We start from the raw sequence: 16,938 nt of genomic DNA, 5'->3' as shown, positions 1-16,938 counted from the left end.
CGTATACTGTATGGCAGCTCGCTTTCCCCAGGGAAAGCAGCCCGAATTTCCATGAGAGTAACCTCACTGGACTATAAATCTTATCCAATCCAACATTGTTAAACCGCTTATTCCAATGCAAGTATTCAGGCATTTTGTAATCATAACAATCATATATGCATTGAACGACATCGAGGCAATCTAAAACAAGTCGCGTAAGGCGAAAATACAACATTTAGTCAAGCTGTCGAACTCACAGAATGAAACTGGACGCAATGCAATTTGTCAGCAAGACCGTATACTCGTAGCATCGTCAGTCCACCGCTCATGGCTAAGGCAGTGAAATTGACAAGAAGAGCGGGGTAGTAGTTGCGCTGAGAAGGATAGCACGCGTTTCTGTACCTCTCTTCGTTTTAATTTTCTGAGCGTGTTTTTAATCCAAACATATCATATCTATATGTTTTTGGAATCAGGAACCGACAAGGAATAAGATGAAAGTGTTTTTAAATTGATTTCGAAAATTTAATTTTGATCATAATGTTTATATTTTTAATTTTTAGAGCTTGTTTTTAATCTGAATATAACATATTTATATGTTTTTGGAATCAGAAAATGATGAAGAATAAGATAAACGTAAATTTGGATCGTTTTATAAAAAAAATTTTTTTTACAATTTTCAGATTTTTAATGACCAAAGTCATTAATTAATTTTTAAGCCACCAAGCTGAAATGCAATACCGAAGTCCGGCCTTTGTCGAAGATTGCTTGGCCAAAATTTCAATCAATTTGATTGAAAAATGAGGGTGTGACAGTGCCGCCTTAACTTTTACAAAAAGCCGGATATGACGTCATCAAAAGTATTTATCGAAAAAAAGAAAAAAAAAACGTCCGGGGATATCATTCCCAGGAACTCTCATGTCAAATTTCATAGAGATCGGTCCAGTAATTTGGTCTGAATCGCTCTACACACACACACACACACACACCACGACCCTCGTCTCGATTCCCCCTCTATGTTAAAACATTTAGTCAAAACTTAACTAAATGTAACAAGTCGCGTAAGGCGAAAATACAACATTTAGTCAAGTAGCTGTCGAACTCACAGAATGAAACTGAACGCAACGCAACGCAGCAAGACCGTATATACTCGTAGCATCGTCACTCCACCGCCCGTGGCAAAGCCAAAGGCAGTGCCAGTGGAATTGACAAGAAGAGCGGGGTATTCGTTGCGCTGAGAAGGATAGCACGCTTTTCTGTACCTCTCTTCGTTTTAACTTTCTGAGCGTGTTTTTAATCTAAACATATCATATCTATATGTTTTTGGAATCAGGAACCGACAAGGAATTAGATGAAAGTGTTTTTAAATTGATTTCGGAGAAAAAAAATTTGATAATAATTTTTATATATTTAATTTTCAGAGCTTGTTGTTAATCCAAATATAACATATTTATATGTTTTTGGAATCAGCAAATTATGGAGAATACGATGAACGTAAATTTGGATCGTTTTATAAAAACAATATTTTTTTTTACAATTTTCAGATTTTTAATGACCAAAGTCATTAATTAATTTTTAAGCCACCAAGCTTAAATGCAATACCGAAGTCCGGGCTTCGTCGAAGATTACTTGACCGAAATTTCAACCAATTTGGTTGAAAAATGAGGGCGTGACAGTGCCGCCTCAACTTTCACGAAAAGCCGGATATGACGTCATCAGACATTTATCGGAAAAAAAAAACGTCCGGGGATATCATACCCAGGAACTCTCATGTCAAATTTCATAAAGATCGGTCCAGTAGTTTAGTCTGAATCGCTCTACACACACACACACGCGCACAGACACACACACATACACCACGACCCTCGTCTCGATTCCCCCCTCGATGTTAAAACATTTAGTCATAACAAACACAGAGAGAGAGAGAGAGAGAGAGCGAGAGAGAGAGAGAGCGAGAGAGAGAGAGAGAGAGAGAGAGAGAGAGAGAGAGAGAGAGAGAGAGAGAACGGGAGAGAGAACGGGAGAGAGAGGGGACAGAGAGAGAGTGAGAGAGGAGAGGAGAGAGAGAGAGAGAGAGGAGACAGAGAGAGAGAGAGAGAGGGAGACATAGGGAGACAGAGAGAGACAGAGACAAAGAGAGGGAAAGTTGAGGCACGTTCAAATAGTCCAAAAACAACGATGGTATGGCGTCACTCAAATCCTTTATTCATCCATTTTGAAAACAAAGAGACGTAAAACGGATAAAGGGACACTATGTTACAACGATTCAGCTGATAGCGTAACTGTGTCAATCCTCCTTCTTCATTAAAATGATAAGATTGTGTATTTGTTGTCTGTACTTTTTTCACTGTTTTGTTTGGGGGAGAGGGGGGGGGGGGGGTAACGGGAGAATGTTCCACGCACTCTTGCAGCTTGTAAATGCATATTACCTTCGGTCAGATAGCAACAGAAAATCAAACTAAGGCGAAACAAGAGATAAAGCCACCCCTCCACTCACACTCTTGAACACATACCAAAAATTAATATCTCGACTGATCTCGGAGCAGAGGGGATATTTTTATTTATTATGAATTGATGTTTAGCAAATTGACACTAGTTCTTCTTCTTCTTCTGCGTTCGTGGGCTGAAACTCCCACGTACACTCATGTTTTTGCACGAGTGAAATTTTACGTGTATGACCGTTTTTACCCCGCCATTAAGGCAGCCATACGCCTTTTCGGAGGAAGCATACTGGGTATTTTCGTGTTTCTATAACCCACCGAACTCTGACATGGATATGGGATTACAGGATCTTTTCCGTGCGCACTTGGTCTTGTGCTTGCGTGTACACACGAAGGGGGATAAGTCACTAGCAGGTCTGCACATAAGTTGACCTGGGAGATCGGAAAAATATCCACACTTAACCCACCAGGCGGCCGCGGCCGGGATTCGAACCCTCGACCTTCCGATTAAGAGGCCGACGTCTTACCACCCCGCCACAGCGCCCGTCCAGACTAGTGTCTGTCAGGTAAAACAATCATTCATCAAAAAGTCTTATTCTGCACAGAAAGCTAATACTCAGAAAGCACCCCGGTTGGTGACTTTTTGTATGCATCTATCCAGGTAGACGGACGGCCTAATGCCAGGCAAAACCCTGTCAAGGTCAAACATCATCAACCGAAATGGTCACACTTTTAAGAGTAGTAACATTAGCTGAGTATTATTGGCAAACAGAAACGACGATGTTGAACTAGAAATGATCACATTTACCTTTAGAAACCCTAGATTTGAAGTATAAAACAATTAGTTTGAGAAATTTCTTTGAAATTATTGAAAATGACCGTTTACGATTCTGTGTTATTTGTTTGTTTGCGTGTTTGTTTGAGTCAGTTCTTCAGCGTCGGAGTCCGAATGCGTCAAATATTTTCCAGTGCCTTCGAGGAGGCAGAAGTTCAGCAGACGAAACCCTTTGTGACTTTTTGTTGTTCAAGTAAACAGTCCTTAAAACAAAACGCAACAAAACATCAATAATGGCTGATATTGATAAGAACAAATTAGATGTGTGTGCTTGAAAGTTCTAAACAAAATACACCGATTAACAGTTCCGCGGCCATTTTAGATTCGCACATGCGCACATCTTTTTCTACGAGCACTTTTGCTTCTTCTTCCACTTTCGGTTTCCTGTTTTTGAGAAAATGCGCATCCGCAGATAGTTTTTTCGAGAGTTTTTTCTTCTTCTTCCTGTTCTGGTTGATTGAGAAAGCGTAGATTCAGTCGGCAGAAAGTGCAATTTTGTAGTCTTCCAGCCCTGAAGTTGCTTTTGAGTGTTCGAAGAAAGAGTGTAGGCTAAGGCCTAAAAAAAATAGGTGTGGTTACGGTAACCCGACCTACCCTATTTTTAGGGGCGACCCTATAACTTTTTATTACATTTGTCAACAACAACAAAAACCGAGTGTAGAAAACGCAATGAAAGCGACAGCGCTCGAGTCGCACACTTATTTCCCTGTCGAGTAGGTTTAATTTGTACACAATAGAAAAAAAAAGTGATTGCATGCCTAGGACTAAAAAAACAAGAAGAGCAAACGCTCGATCGAGTCACTTTCGCAGTTCTGAATATTATATGAGGCATCAGATGGACAGGAAGAAATTGCTATTCACAACACAATGAGTCACGTTCACATAAAATTTGAGCCCGGTCACTTTTATAGTTTCCGAGAAAAGCCCAACGTTAAGTTGTGTGTTGCCGAACAGAAAAGGCTAGTTATCTCCCTTGTTTTTCTGATAACGTTCGTAAAAGGCTACAGATGTAAATACTTTGATGTAAAGAATAATCCTACAAAGTTTCAATCACATCCGATGAACTTTGTCAAAGATATAAAATGTCTAATTTTTCCTTTGACGCTGACCTGTGACCTTGAAAAAGGTCAAAGGTCAACGAAACCATCGTTAAAGTGTAGAGGTCATTGGAGGTCACGACTAAACAAAATATGAGCCCGATCGCTTTGATAGTTTCCGAGAAAAGTCCAACGTTAAGGTGGTGTCTACGGACGGCCGGCCGGACGGCCGGCCGGCCGGCCGGACAGACTAACACTGACCGATTACATAGAGTCACATTTTCTCAAGTGACTCAAAAATAGGTGTGGTTACGGTAACCCGACCTACCCTATTTTTAGGGGGCCGACCCTATAACTTTTTATTACATTTGTCAAAAAAAAAACCCACAAAAAACAAGAAAACGAGTGCAGAAAACGCAATGAAAGCGAAAGCGCCCGAGTCGCACACTTATTTCCCTGTCAAGTAGGTTTAATTTGTACACATTAGAAAAAAAAAGTAAAAAAAAAAAAAGTGATTGCCTACCTTCCTACCCTATTTTTTGGGGCTATGTTACCGTAACCACACCTATTATTTTGTTTTTTGGCCCTACCTTCCTACCCTATATTTTTTGGCTATGTTACCTTAACCACACCTATTTTTTTTTTTGGGGGGGGGGGGGGGGGGGGGGCCTAAAGGTTCTAAGGATTACATCGGGCACACAAACACGCAATTTTCCTTTTTTCCCCTTTGATTTGAACGCGTGCGCAGATCGTTTTTTGCGAGTATGTTTGTACTGCTTCTTCTTCCGCTTTCCTTCTTCGTTCCATGTAGCCTAAACGCCGAAACTGTTAACTGGTGTATTGCCCCCAGAAATTGCAAAAGGTCAGGCTGATTTTCCTGGTACCATATTAAACTGAACAGACTTGAACCTTTAAAGGCAGAGCACTCTTGCAGGGTGAGCCAGCATCAAGGAGAAGACAAGCAGAAGGGATGCCACTTGGTACTGGCTGGATCTCCCTCCTTTCGAAGCTGCATCGGTGCTCGCGCACTTTTCTTCAAGGTCAGCATATTTGCATGGACTTTTAGTAAGAAACTTTTCAGCGACCGGCTTCATTTTCAGATTGGGACGGTCGCCACCACAGTCAGTATTTTCCAACGCCGTTGTGGAAGCGGCCGCAGTTTTGTACAGTCCGCAGACTTCAGACTTCTTCTTGGCAAACATTGTGCTGCAAGTCTCATTACTTTTTGTCGCCCTGGAGAGATGGAACAAATCGTTCACGGTGTTTTTAATTTGTTTCTCCTCAATCGGACAGTCCTTCAGAAGTCCCGCTGTTACATGTTTTTTCGCAAATTGTTCTAGTGCTGCTGGGTCGTTTGAGTCTACAGATGCCGGAAGGTCTCCCAGGTCTTTTAACTTACTTAAGTCTCCTGAATCGACGGCCAGGCTCGGGCTTGCCAACATAAAAATGCAAACGACTGCACCCATCTCTGTGAGCAAAGTCCAACACGACTATGACAATGTTAACCGGGAAGCAAACAATTGGCGGTGTCCTGGCAGTGTCCTTGCTGGCGTTTGGAGCTCACAAACAGACGTTAATCAGCAATAGTACTGACGACGTTTTCTTGTGACGAAACATTTAGCTGTGACGTAGTATTTATTGTGACGAAAATGTTAGCTGGGACGTGGTATTTCCTCCAAGACCCGATGGGAAGCAGTCTCGGCGTGTCCAAACCCTAACTGCAAGATCTGAGACTAAAGTCTCGGTTGACCTGTGTGTGTGTGTGTGTGTGTGTGTGTGTGTGTGTGCATGTGTGTGTGTGTGTGTGTTTGGGTGGGGGTAGGGGGGCCTAGACGAGTTTTGCGGCTTTCAGCAAAGAAATGATGGGGTGACAGTTCAGTAGTGGCGTGGGCTAAAACAGCAACGCGAAAAGGTGAATGTTCGGTGCCCCAAGAATACCCAATTATTCAGACTAGTCTAATGCCCCGGTCTCACATCTACGAATGTCACCCGACTTTAGGTAGTCGGCTGGAAGTCGGAAGAGGTCGGAGAGTTCGTGAGAATTAGCAATTTTGTTTTTGAAAAGTCGGTTAGTTCGGAAGGCCCTTCAGACTCAGACGAATCACAGTATCTCTTACGCACATTTCACATGTTACGTATTCTCCAGTGGTAATTCACAGTTCAGTGATTACTCACAATTCAGCGGGTTCGTTGCTGGATCCAATATCACGCCAATGACAATAATGCTCATGGTGATATGGGGTGGGGTTCCACCGGGTCCCAGAATTCCTGCGCTGCGCCTACAACCTTGCGCCCACAATCAACCGATCCGTGGCGACAAGGAGGGGATGCCAGTCTTCTTCCATCTTCCCCGTAGCCGAGGGCATCCTCTCTCCCACCGGGGTGCTGTGTAAAAAGTTTATGCTACCGTAACTTGCGTCTCAACCACTCAATTCTTAGATAAACTTCTCCACAAAATAATAATTCCACTCGAACTCACTACTATTCATTCATCCGTCAACTAGCTTATGCTGTTACAGTATTACAACCGCTCATTTACAAATTACTCCATTACGAAAGAACATACAACATTCCTTTCCAAAATGGCTGACAACAGCTCACACTTCTCAACATTATTCTCACAGTCATTTCACAGGTCAACATTACTGAACAAAATACAATTCAATAGATACCTGTATATTCACAGCATTGAATCACACATGATTCATCCAAAACATGAGTCGTAAAACAGTCGACCTCAATGTCACTTGAGCAACATTCTGAAAACGTGGAGACACGAGCAAACACGTCTGTCTCCCGTGACCGTCAGCAATGTTCTGCTTTATACAATCCAAAATGGCTACCTCCTTTTTAGAAATCTCCTCTCTCATTGGTCAATCCTATAACCAGGCAACCAATGAAAATATAGCTTGCAAAATCAGATCACCCCAGTCACACACTCAAGCCATGCGAATTTAAAGTATGGTAAGCTAATCTGTGCACATTTAAATAAACATGAACTTATACTAGACTATGTACAAATCCATTTGTCACATTACCCCCTCCTCCCAGAAAAAAATGACCGACCGAGGTTATTTTTTCTTTCGGATAACAGCTGATTGAGGGTAGAATGTTGAAAGTTTGCATCACTGTTGCTTAAATTCACACCCATGTCAAACATCACAAAATGATAGTGAGCGTCAATGATGGCAAGAAATATATAACGGAATAAAAAAGCAAACAGACTTTAGAAAGATAAGGATAATTTAATTGTTGTTCCTATTTTTTTCCCTTCTAATTCACGATTAGAAATTATGCAGAGAACCGGACTTTTTGTGTGCGGTAATATTACATAATTAATAAGAAAAGAGATGTAGAGTATTTTGTATATATAATTTTGAAATGGGTTGAATATGGGCTGTGTGACTGTTTATTGTGCTCTCTTTTTTTTTTTTTTTTTTTTTTTTAAGATACATTCAACATAGTCTTCTGTGTTTGTTGTTATTGTAATGTTATATATGAACGTAAAAGAAGTAAAATCATGTTAAAAAACAAAACAAACACAAATTTGATCAACTGTTCTTGAAGCTCTCAGTGTCAGGTTCGTCTCATCCATGACACCCACGCAGTAAGGAAACAGTCACAAGTCTTCTGTAATGACTTCCCCTTCGGCCTGTGTGTGTGAAGCACCTGCAAAACACACACACACACACACACACACACACACACACACACACACACACAGAGACAAGTTTATTTGTATGTTTACGTTATTTTTTAAATCGTTTGAACATGTTCCTCTTTGTATGTTTCAGGATGACACATTTGACAACAAAGAAGATAACTTCTCAAAGTTGACCTGGATTACCACAACCACCCAGAAAACAAAAGGGGGTATGGGGGGGGGGGGGGGGCGGCAGGGAGCCTTGGAGTCCTTCCCAACACGAGCCAGAACAACCTTGACCAAGAACCAGGTTTGGATGACGACCCTGCAGTACTAGGCGGATCACCCGAAGTTGGGTCATCGGCTGCTGATGTCAACACATCTTCAGAGAAGGGTGCAAGGCCCCCAAACTGGTGTGGCAACAAAGGACACAAAGACAAGGTTGGAAAGCCAAGAGGCTGTAGTGCTCAGGAATATTAGCTCTGTGCTGCAAAAGAGATTAAAGACACACTCCTTCTCGTGAAAACAGTTCGGTTCACCATCTAAGATCTGACCAGGAATGTACATGTGATAACACCATCCCTCCATTTGGTCACATACCAAAATTGAATAGCCTTGGTGCTTTTTGTGCACTGTGGAAATTTTTTGGATATTAATACTAGTGGCTTTTAAAGAAACTATTTTCATTAAAAAAAACATCACCACAGCAAGTAGTCATTTCATTTTCATTTCGTTATTGTCCCATTGCTGGAAAATTCGGGTCGCTTCCTCCCAGTGGAGAGCTAGCAGCAACGGAGTCGCGCTACCCAGGTGTCTGCGTGTTTAGGTGTATACAGCCACCTGCACTTATGGCAGAATGACCAAGGTCTTTTACGTGCCGCCATTGTGGTGACACGGGGGTGGGACATGGCTTCCGTCTCTGGGTCTGCACATAAAGTTGACCCGTGTCCGTCCCGGCCAGAATTCGAACCTGCGACCTTCCGATCACAATTCGAGTGCTCTACCAACTGAGCTACCGGTCATGGTGTTGAGTCAGTTGTTGGTATGTGTCCATTTTTGGTCTCATTACCCGCTAAAACGGCTTCAAAAACTGCCTTTTATGCCTGCTGAGAGGATTGACGCCTACACCGCTCAGCATGCCATAGCGTCCATGTTAGACAAGATAGGGGAAGGGCTCCTAATATGGACCACTTTTTGTTTCATGCTGATAACTAGCTTGTTTTCTTGCGAAGAAGTTTTATTATGTGTTTGGTAGTCCTTCTCTCTTAGGTTAACCGTTAGGCCTAATGAGAGTGAAATAGCTTTAATAGACATTCAGCAAAAATTAAATACAGAAATAATCACACACACATACTTTGAGATTTTGCTATTATAATTTTTTTGTTTTCAGTAGAAACTCGGGGTCAACACTGCTAAAATGTAACAAATACGGTCTTAGCTGTCATATATAGCAATTTGTGTGTGATAAAAGCTTTGGCTGTGGACAGAAACGAGTCCGTTTTAGGCGGCAAATTTAGAGTGAACGTTGCCAAAAGTGAAAAAAAGAGAAAAAGCCTAACGGTTTTGAGATTTGTGTTTCTGCAACTGTTTTGACATGTGCAAGTTATCCAGAGAGGGTAAACACAGCGAATACAACTTTTTTGAGCGCTCTAGCGCCGTTAGTTTGTCAGAACAGGAGGTGGTCCAAATTAGGAGCCGGTCCATATTAGGAGCCCTTCCCCTATGTGAACAACACTGACTGATTCGGATGCAGATTTGATTGTTCTGTCAAATGACATGCTAAACATGTTTCGATTTAGTTGTTCTGATTTTTTTGATTTTTATTTTATCGCGGGTGTCTCTCTCACGTAGCCTATGTAGGATAATATAAGATGTTTGGTGGCTTGTTGACAGACCAGCTTTTTTGTTGGTCCAAGGGGACCATATCGTCTTTTGTTTCATCTTTATCGACCAAGGCCGAAGGCCGCGGTTGATAAATATGAGACAAAAGGCGATATGCTCCCCGAGGACCAACAACAAAGTGCTGGTCTGACAACAAGCTACCAAACATCGTTTTTGTCATCATTTTGGTTGTGCAACAAAATGCACAATAACCCACAGGGAGACGAATTTTTAGAATCCAACTCCGGACCATAAAGCATCGTCACGTGACTCACGCTTATGGAAGCCTGAAGATCAAAGACAAAAATGTATTTACCGTAAAATGTAAAAAAGGAAAACGGTTTTTTCAATAGCTCCTGCCATTCTGATTGTGGACTTTAGCATGCATAGCCGTGTCAGAAGACAACAAATATACATGCAGCCCGATTACTTGAAATGTGGCATCGGTATTGAGTGTGTGTGTGTGTGTGTGTGTGTGTGTGTGTGTGTGTGTGTTTGTATGTGTGTGTGTGTGTGTGTGTGTGTGTGTGTGTGTGTGTGTGTGTGTGTGTGTGTGTGTGTTTTGATGAAGCTGCAGAAGTAAAGAAGCTAATGTCTTACAATATTTTCAGAAATGATCGCTCTATGTTTTAATACTACAGAACTGAAGGAGCAATGGTTAAGAGTGAGGGGGTAGGTATGCAATATACAAGTGGGAAGATTTGTGAACCATCTGTGTGCCCGCTAGGTGGAAGACGTCCATGGCATCCATGTAAGAATACATCGCTGCTCTGCCGATTCAGGATGAAGTCATGACCAAGCCATTGTCTTGCAAGAAAAAACACGTCATTTTTAGTCCATATAAGCATTTCCGTGACTAAGCTTTGGTTTAATCATCGGCTTGATAATGATGACCTAGAAGCAATAGATTTGTTATCAAAAACAATTGAAAAAAAAAGTAAATTAATTCTTTCCTTCTCCTTGTATTTATCAATGTAATTATTCTTTTCTTCTTTTTTTTCTTGGTTGGGAAGGGGGGGGTGGTGGTGGAGGTGGGAAGGGGGGGGGTGGTGGTGGAGGTTGGGAGGGGGGTGTGTGTGTTGTAATTAGTTGTTTTCAAACCCTTCGGACAGATACTGATGCACCGGAGACATAGCAGAATCGGGGATGCATAATCTTGCGATCAGATGTGTAAGATGGTGATTGTTCTACACTACTCGTCATAAAAAAACTTTACAGATGCGTTTGAGGGCAGATCTTTAGGATATGACTGGAAAGGCCTTTTATGCCCCTAACTTATTCAGATTGAGTTTACATGACGTAGTGTCGATACAGTGAAACCTACAACACACACACACACCCCAAAATCAAATTCGCAAAATCAAGGTTCCCGCGTTAAAATTGACAACAAATCAGAACTGCTAAAACAAAACATGTTTAGCATGTTCTTAGACAAAACAATCAAATTTGCATCCAAATAAGTAAGTTTTGTTCACATAGCCTATCTTTTCTAACATGGACGCTATGGCATGCTGAGCGGTGTAGGTGTCAATCCTCTCAGCAGGCATAAAAGGCAGTTTTTGAAGACGTTTTAGCGGGTAATGAGACCAAAAAATGGTACATTTGAGTAACTCGCTAATGCATTGCAACAGGTTAGAATACACGCCTCGCTGCATCTATTTGAAGTGTTGCAATAACAAAGACTGCAATCGGCAATCACTTGATGGTGAAGATATCCTGCACAATAACTGTCGTCCTCATATCCAAGCTATCGTTCCCGTGAGTGTGTTGATAGATAGATACCATCATAAAGTTTCCACAACGTCATATTACCGACCGACACACCTGTCACTGCCTCCCAATGTTCACACACACACACACACACACACACACACACACACACACACACACACACACACGCGCGCACGAAAGAGAAACACATACAGAGGGGGGTCGAGGCACACGCACACACCGTCACACACCGTACCGCCCTGCACACACAAACACACTGACACACACACACACACACACACACACCGCCGTGCACACACCCACATACACGCACACACACACACACACACACACACACACACACACACACACTTCCGTATAGCAAAAATCAAAATGATACGACAGTTTTGAAGCAAAACAAACATGGCGTTATCAAAGATCCGTGATGCATTGAGCAAGGTGTGATGGTGCGAGGTGTGATGGTGTGAAGAAAGTAAAGCCATCACACCTCCATCGCTGCAACACGTGCTGTGTACCTGTGGGTCCGCAGGTAACTTGTCTCGTCAGTCAACTCATCAGTCTCATCACGGGACACCGGACACAAATGTTGGTTTGTATTTTTCACTCTTGCTTCTTTGTTTTTGTAATTCCTTTTTCTTTTTATGTTGTATTTTCAAGCCAACGTCCTGCCTGGCAAGTAACAATTATCGTTCATTGTAATTCAATCAAGTTGGCGTTTTAAAGGTACTGAACTTGTCAAATCCAGGTGCACGGAGCCCCTGGGGCTTTTAGTCATACATCAGGCAGCTATCTGTTAGAAGAACTACCAAGTTTCCTTGACTTGCACCCAAAGAGTCAAGAACTGCGATTTTTTTACGAATTAATTTCGTACTCGGACCCGGCTGGTCTTGACCTATTTTTGGATCTAAATTTAGATCAGGTAGATCACCACATCATGCACAAAAAGACACGTCACTAGCAAACTATGTCAGACGTCATCATGAGTTTGTGTAAAACAAAATGGAGGCCGGAATCACTCAGTTGAATCGAACTCCGACCAAACACCACGTAATAACTAGGTTAATTTATGCACTCGCGTGAACAAGAAACTGTCGAGCTTCACATATGTCGTCGTTGGGTAGTTTTGGGTTTGTTTTACTACCATTGGAGACATTGGAGGATTTTTGAACTGTAAATGCACTCAGCTGCAACAAAAACGCAAAACGAAGGCTGTGAGCTGCACTGTGCCTTTAATGAAACAGATCCTGTGATTGGTCAGAATGCCCCAACTCATTAAAAATTACCGGTCATTAATTGTCGATAACCACTCGCTAAAAAAGCCATTAACCACCTGCTGTCCGGTGTCAGAATAATGTGACTGGGTGAGGCATGAAGCCTGTGTTGCGACTTCTGTCTTGTGTGTGGCGCACGTCAAGTTAAATGTCAAAGCAGCACCGCCCTGATATCACCCTTCGTGGTGGCCTGGGCGTTAAGCAAACAAACAAACAAACCGCTTAAAATTAATATGAGTTTAAGTGGGCGTCTGACGTCACTGACATGACTGATAGAAAGGAAACCCAAAGTTCAATGGACCGATAGTTGTGAAGACATTTAGAACAGTGAGAGAAGAGCCACCTGCCGGTGCGGCAAGATGACGTGAATCATGTGCGTGCAGAATGATGCAGAGTGCGGTGCTTGCAGCGTGTGTGTGTGTGACGCTGTGGGGGCTGGCAATAGGCGTGAATCATGTGCGTGCAGAATGATGCAGAGTGCGGTGCTTGCAGCGTGTTTGTGTGTGACGCTGTGGGGGCTGGCAATATGCGTGAATCGTGTGCGTGCAGAATGATGCAGAGTGCGGTGCTTGCAGCGTGTTTGTGTGTGACGCTGTGGGGGCTGACAAGATGACGTGAATCATGTGCGTGCAGAATGATGCAGAGTGCAGTGCTTGCAGCGTGTGTGTGTGTGACGCTGTGGGGGCTGGCTGATGACGTGAATCATGTGCGTGCAGAATGATGCAGAGTGCGGTGCTTGCAGCGTGTGTGTGTGTGTGTGACGCTGTGGGGGCTGGCTGATGACGTGAATCATGTGCGTGCAGAATGATGCAGAGTGCGGTACTTGCAGCGTGTTTGTGTGTGACGCTGTGGGGGCTGACAAGATGACGTGAATCATGTGCGTGCAGAATGATGCAGAGTGCGGTGCTTGCAGCGTGTGTGTGTGTGTGTGACGCTGTGGGGGCTGGCTGATGACGTGAATCATGTGCGTGCAGAATGATGCAGAGTGCGGTGCTTGCAGCATGTGTGTGTGTGTGACGCTGTGGGGGCTGGCTGATGACGTGAATCATGTGCGTGCAGAATGATGCAGAGTGCGGTGCTTGCAGCGTGTTTGTGTGTGACGCTGTGGGGGCTGGCTGATGACGTGAATCATGTGCGTGCAGAATGATGCGGAGTGCGGTGCTTGCAGCGTGTGTGTGTGTGACGCTGTGGGGGCTGGCTGATGCTGACTGTTCGCGGCACTCCGACGGCTGCACCAACATGGGCCTGTTCACCGAGTTCGAGTCAGTCTTCACTCCGGCCTGCCAGCGTCACGACGCTTGCTACCACTGTGTGAGTACACTCAGGGATGGATCTTGGGCCAGAAGCCCCCCCCCCCCCCCCCCCCCTTTGCCCGGCACAATTCAAATGTACCTTTTTTCTCTCTCAAAATACCGGTTTTAAATTCTAAATGTCAACTACCAGCCCCTTTAGGCCTGCCTCATTTTGGAAGTCCCCCCCCCCCCCCCCTCCCCCGTCCCGGCCTCTCATACACCCTTGTCCAGCTCTGAAGCTGCAGCGCGTCCACAGAGCATCACGTGCTTGTAGGTGTTTTAAGACAATAAATATATTCACCTCGTTTAGTCACGGTACAAGGGCTTGGCCAGGCGAGGGGTGTGAGGGCCTTGCTCCCAGATACTGTCTCAATTTATCATTTGTAAAGGGTATTTTGGGGGTTCTCTGTTAAAAAAAATTTAAAAACGAAGGTACCTTTGCCGGGCAGGGGATTGGGGGGTTGTCTTCGTCAAATCTTGGAAACCAACGTAACTCTCTCCCTTTGGCATCGAAGTTATTTCAGCCGCTTGTTTGGATATTACACAGTTCAGTCTTCCCAGGCTAGTGTTATTGTCGTCTTTCACCTTTGACCCTATGTGTGCCTATGTGTGTGTGTGTGTGTGTGCAGGGGGATGGCCTTGGCTACAAGAGGACGCAGTGTGACCAAACATTCCTGCACAACCTAGTGACGGCCTGCACGGCGACTGTGGCCAGCGCGAGTCTGGAACGGTGCAAGAGCCACGCCTACATCTACTTCGGGGCGGTCAGCTTCTTTGGGGAAGACTTCTACAGCAAGGGAGGCAACCCCCGCTACCTCTACTGCCAGGAATCGTGGGTACCGGCCTGTCTGCGCTGACACTGACCCACAACTCTGCAGTCCCTGTACGGCTGCCTGAAACATTGAAGGCTCTTTTTGTTGCAACTGCAACGTCTCGGTTAATAACCAGTGCAAAAATTAAAGGTTTCAAGCATCAAAATAATTGTCATTGTTCGTGACATACATTGAAAAAATTTCTGCTTGTGTGTGTGTTTGTGCGTGTGTGTGTTAGTGCGGTGTCAGTGTATGTATGTGAGTGTTAGTGTGTACGCGTGTAGATGCGTGCGCGCGCGCGCGTGTGTGTGTGTGTGTGTGTGTACGTTCGTTCGCACGCCTGTGTCTATGTGTGTCTATTCGTCGGCGTGTTTTGTTTTTCCCTTGGTTTTTTTTCTGCCCGACCGACATTATTATCATGGTCACAGTCATGGCGGCAGTGGTATCAACGATGGTAGCAGAGACTTGTCGGCGGAATCGTCGCTTTAACATGTCAATCCCGTCAAGCTCAAAACACAGCTTGCAACGTGACGTGTGTCTCTTTGAGTCTCTGGTTTTGTTAAAAGTGAAGCTTTTCTTTATTTGGAGTTTAACGTCGTTTTCAACCGTTCAAGGTTATATCGCGACGGGGAGATGGGATAGAGCCACTTGTTAATTGTTTCTTGTTCACAAAAGCACTAATCAAAAAATTGCTCCAGGGGCTTGCAACGTAGTACAATATATGACCTTACTGGGAGAATGCAAGTTTCCAGTACAAAGGAATTAACATTTCTTACATACTGCTTGACTAAAATCTTTACAAACATTGACTATATTCTATACAAGAAACACTTAACAAGGGTAAAAGGAGAAACAGAATCCGTTAGTCGCCTCTTACGACATGCTGGGGAGCATCGGGTAAATTCTTCCCCCTAACCCGCGGGGGGCAAAAGTGAAGCTGGAGTGGCGAGTGGCGGTTGAGTTTGATTGCCTTCATCCCGACGCCGGGAGACGCTGTCGGGGCGGAATGACGAGAACCACACAGCGCGACTCCCACGGCCAAGCGGGGGACCAGTGCAATGGAAGATCTCACAGCTAGCCCGGCACTACGTGGCGGATTATCACCTGATTAATTTCAACGCAGGCAGATAATCCGCTAATCCCCATTAAGTTATGGACCCTTGCAGCCCGTGGAGGAACGAGAAAACCAAAAGAGCGACAAGGGAGAGAATCGGGGAAGGCAGTGATCGGATTATGCCGCTTTGCGCTGCATGCATGAACACGCCGAGCGAGGGTGGGAAGTGGGACACACGGAAATCAGTGCGTTACGCCATAGACCAAATGGTCTACGGTCTATGGTTACGCTCAGCACAAAGCAACGCAGCAGATTAGCGAAATGTCTGACAGGATTTCATCCATTGTAGAGACTATGTACAGGTAGTCACATTAGTTGGCGATGTTTGGCGATGGTTTTTTTTTTTTTTTTTTGGGGGGGGGGGGGAGGGGGTAGGGGTCACCATGTACATCCCCCTCCTGTGTGTGCGTGTTGCCTTGGCCACAAACAGCTGGTTTCCCTCCATCATTATGCGTCATTTGTATCTTTGACCCAAATGTGACATTCTACACAGATCATCATCATCAAGTTGTTCTCCGAGACAAGTGAACAATGACTAGAGATGTGTTTACAATGTCATATTTTTGGTCAAAAATACATATGTATCGATCTATTTTAATGAAAATTCCTTATAACGATTTCTAACATTTTCTTTGTGACAAACGCACACACATACATGTACTAGTTTGTAGTCTCGGCCAGCTGACACAAGTAGGGGATTGTCGGCCTCTGACGTCACATGGCTCAAAGAAGGGATGGGACACCGATTGACCCCCCAAAAAAACAAATTTCGCTAATATTTTGCCTGTGGTGTTTTCAGGTTGTGTTGAAACAAGTGTGAACATATTAGAGAAACCAATGGGACAGACTTTCTGATACAGAAATGTCATTATGATGACAAGCCAAGAAGCCTATAAACGAGGGTT

At 43.9% G+C, this 16,938-nt stretch overlaps 2 protein-coding genes across 3 annotated transcripts in view; one reads left to right on the top strand and one right to left on the bottom strand.

Annotated features, from left to right (window-relative positions):
• Positions 1-16,938, bottom strand: part of LOC138965201 (RNA-splicing ligase RtcB homolog) — a 145,398-nt gene that overhangs the window by 96,882 nt on the left and 31,578 nt on the right. The window lies entirely within an intron of this gene.
• Positions 11,973-15,088, top strand: LOC138965209 (uncharacterized). Of its 2 annotated transcripts, none has more exons than XM_070337343.1 (3): positions 11,973-12,129; positions 13,958-14,126; positions 14,737-15,088. In XM_070337343.1, the coding sequence occupies exons 2-3, from the start codon at positions 13,959-13,961 to the stop codon at positions 14,962-14,964; spliced, it is 396 nt and encodes a 131-aa protein (XP_070193444.1). In that variant the 5' UTR covers positions 11,973-12,129; position 13,958; the 3' UTR covers positions 14,965-15,088. The 2 variants fall into 2 exon arrangements, with proteins under 2 accessions (XP_070193444.1, XP_070193445.1); XM_070337344.1 differs by having other exon boundaries at positions 11,982-12,133.

The sequence above is a fragment of the Littorina saxatilis genome, linkage group LG4, assembly GCF_037325665.1.
Source record: "Littorina saxatilis isolate snail1 linkage group LG4, US_GU_Lsax_2.0, whole genome shotgun sequence".
Lineage (NCBI taxonomy): Eukaryota > Metazoa > Mollusca > Gastropoda > Littorinimorpha > Littorinidae > Littorina > Littorina saxatilis.
This window is presented reverse-complemented; position numbering and strand designations above follow the sequence as displayed.

What these genes read in the sequence shown, in the direction of transcription:
- LOC138965209 (XM_070337343.1), top strand. Translation starts at nt 13,959, where the DNA reads ATGATGCGGAGTGCGGTGCTTGCAGCGTGTGTGTGTGTGACGCTGTGG. An exon ending in ACGACGCTTGCTACCACTGT is followed by an intron (nt 14,127 to 14,736) that starts GTGAGTACACTC and finishes GTGTGTGTGCAG; the next exon opens with GGGGATGGCCTTGGCTACAA.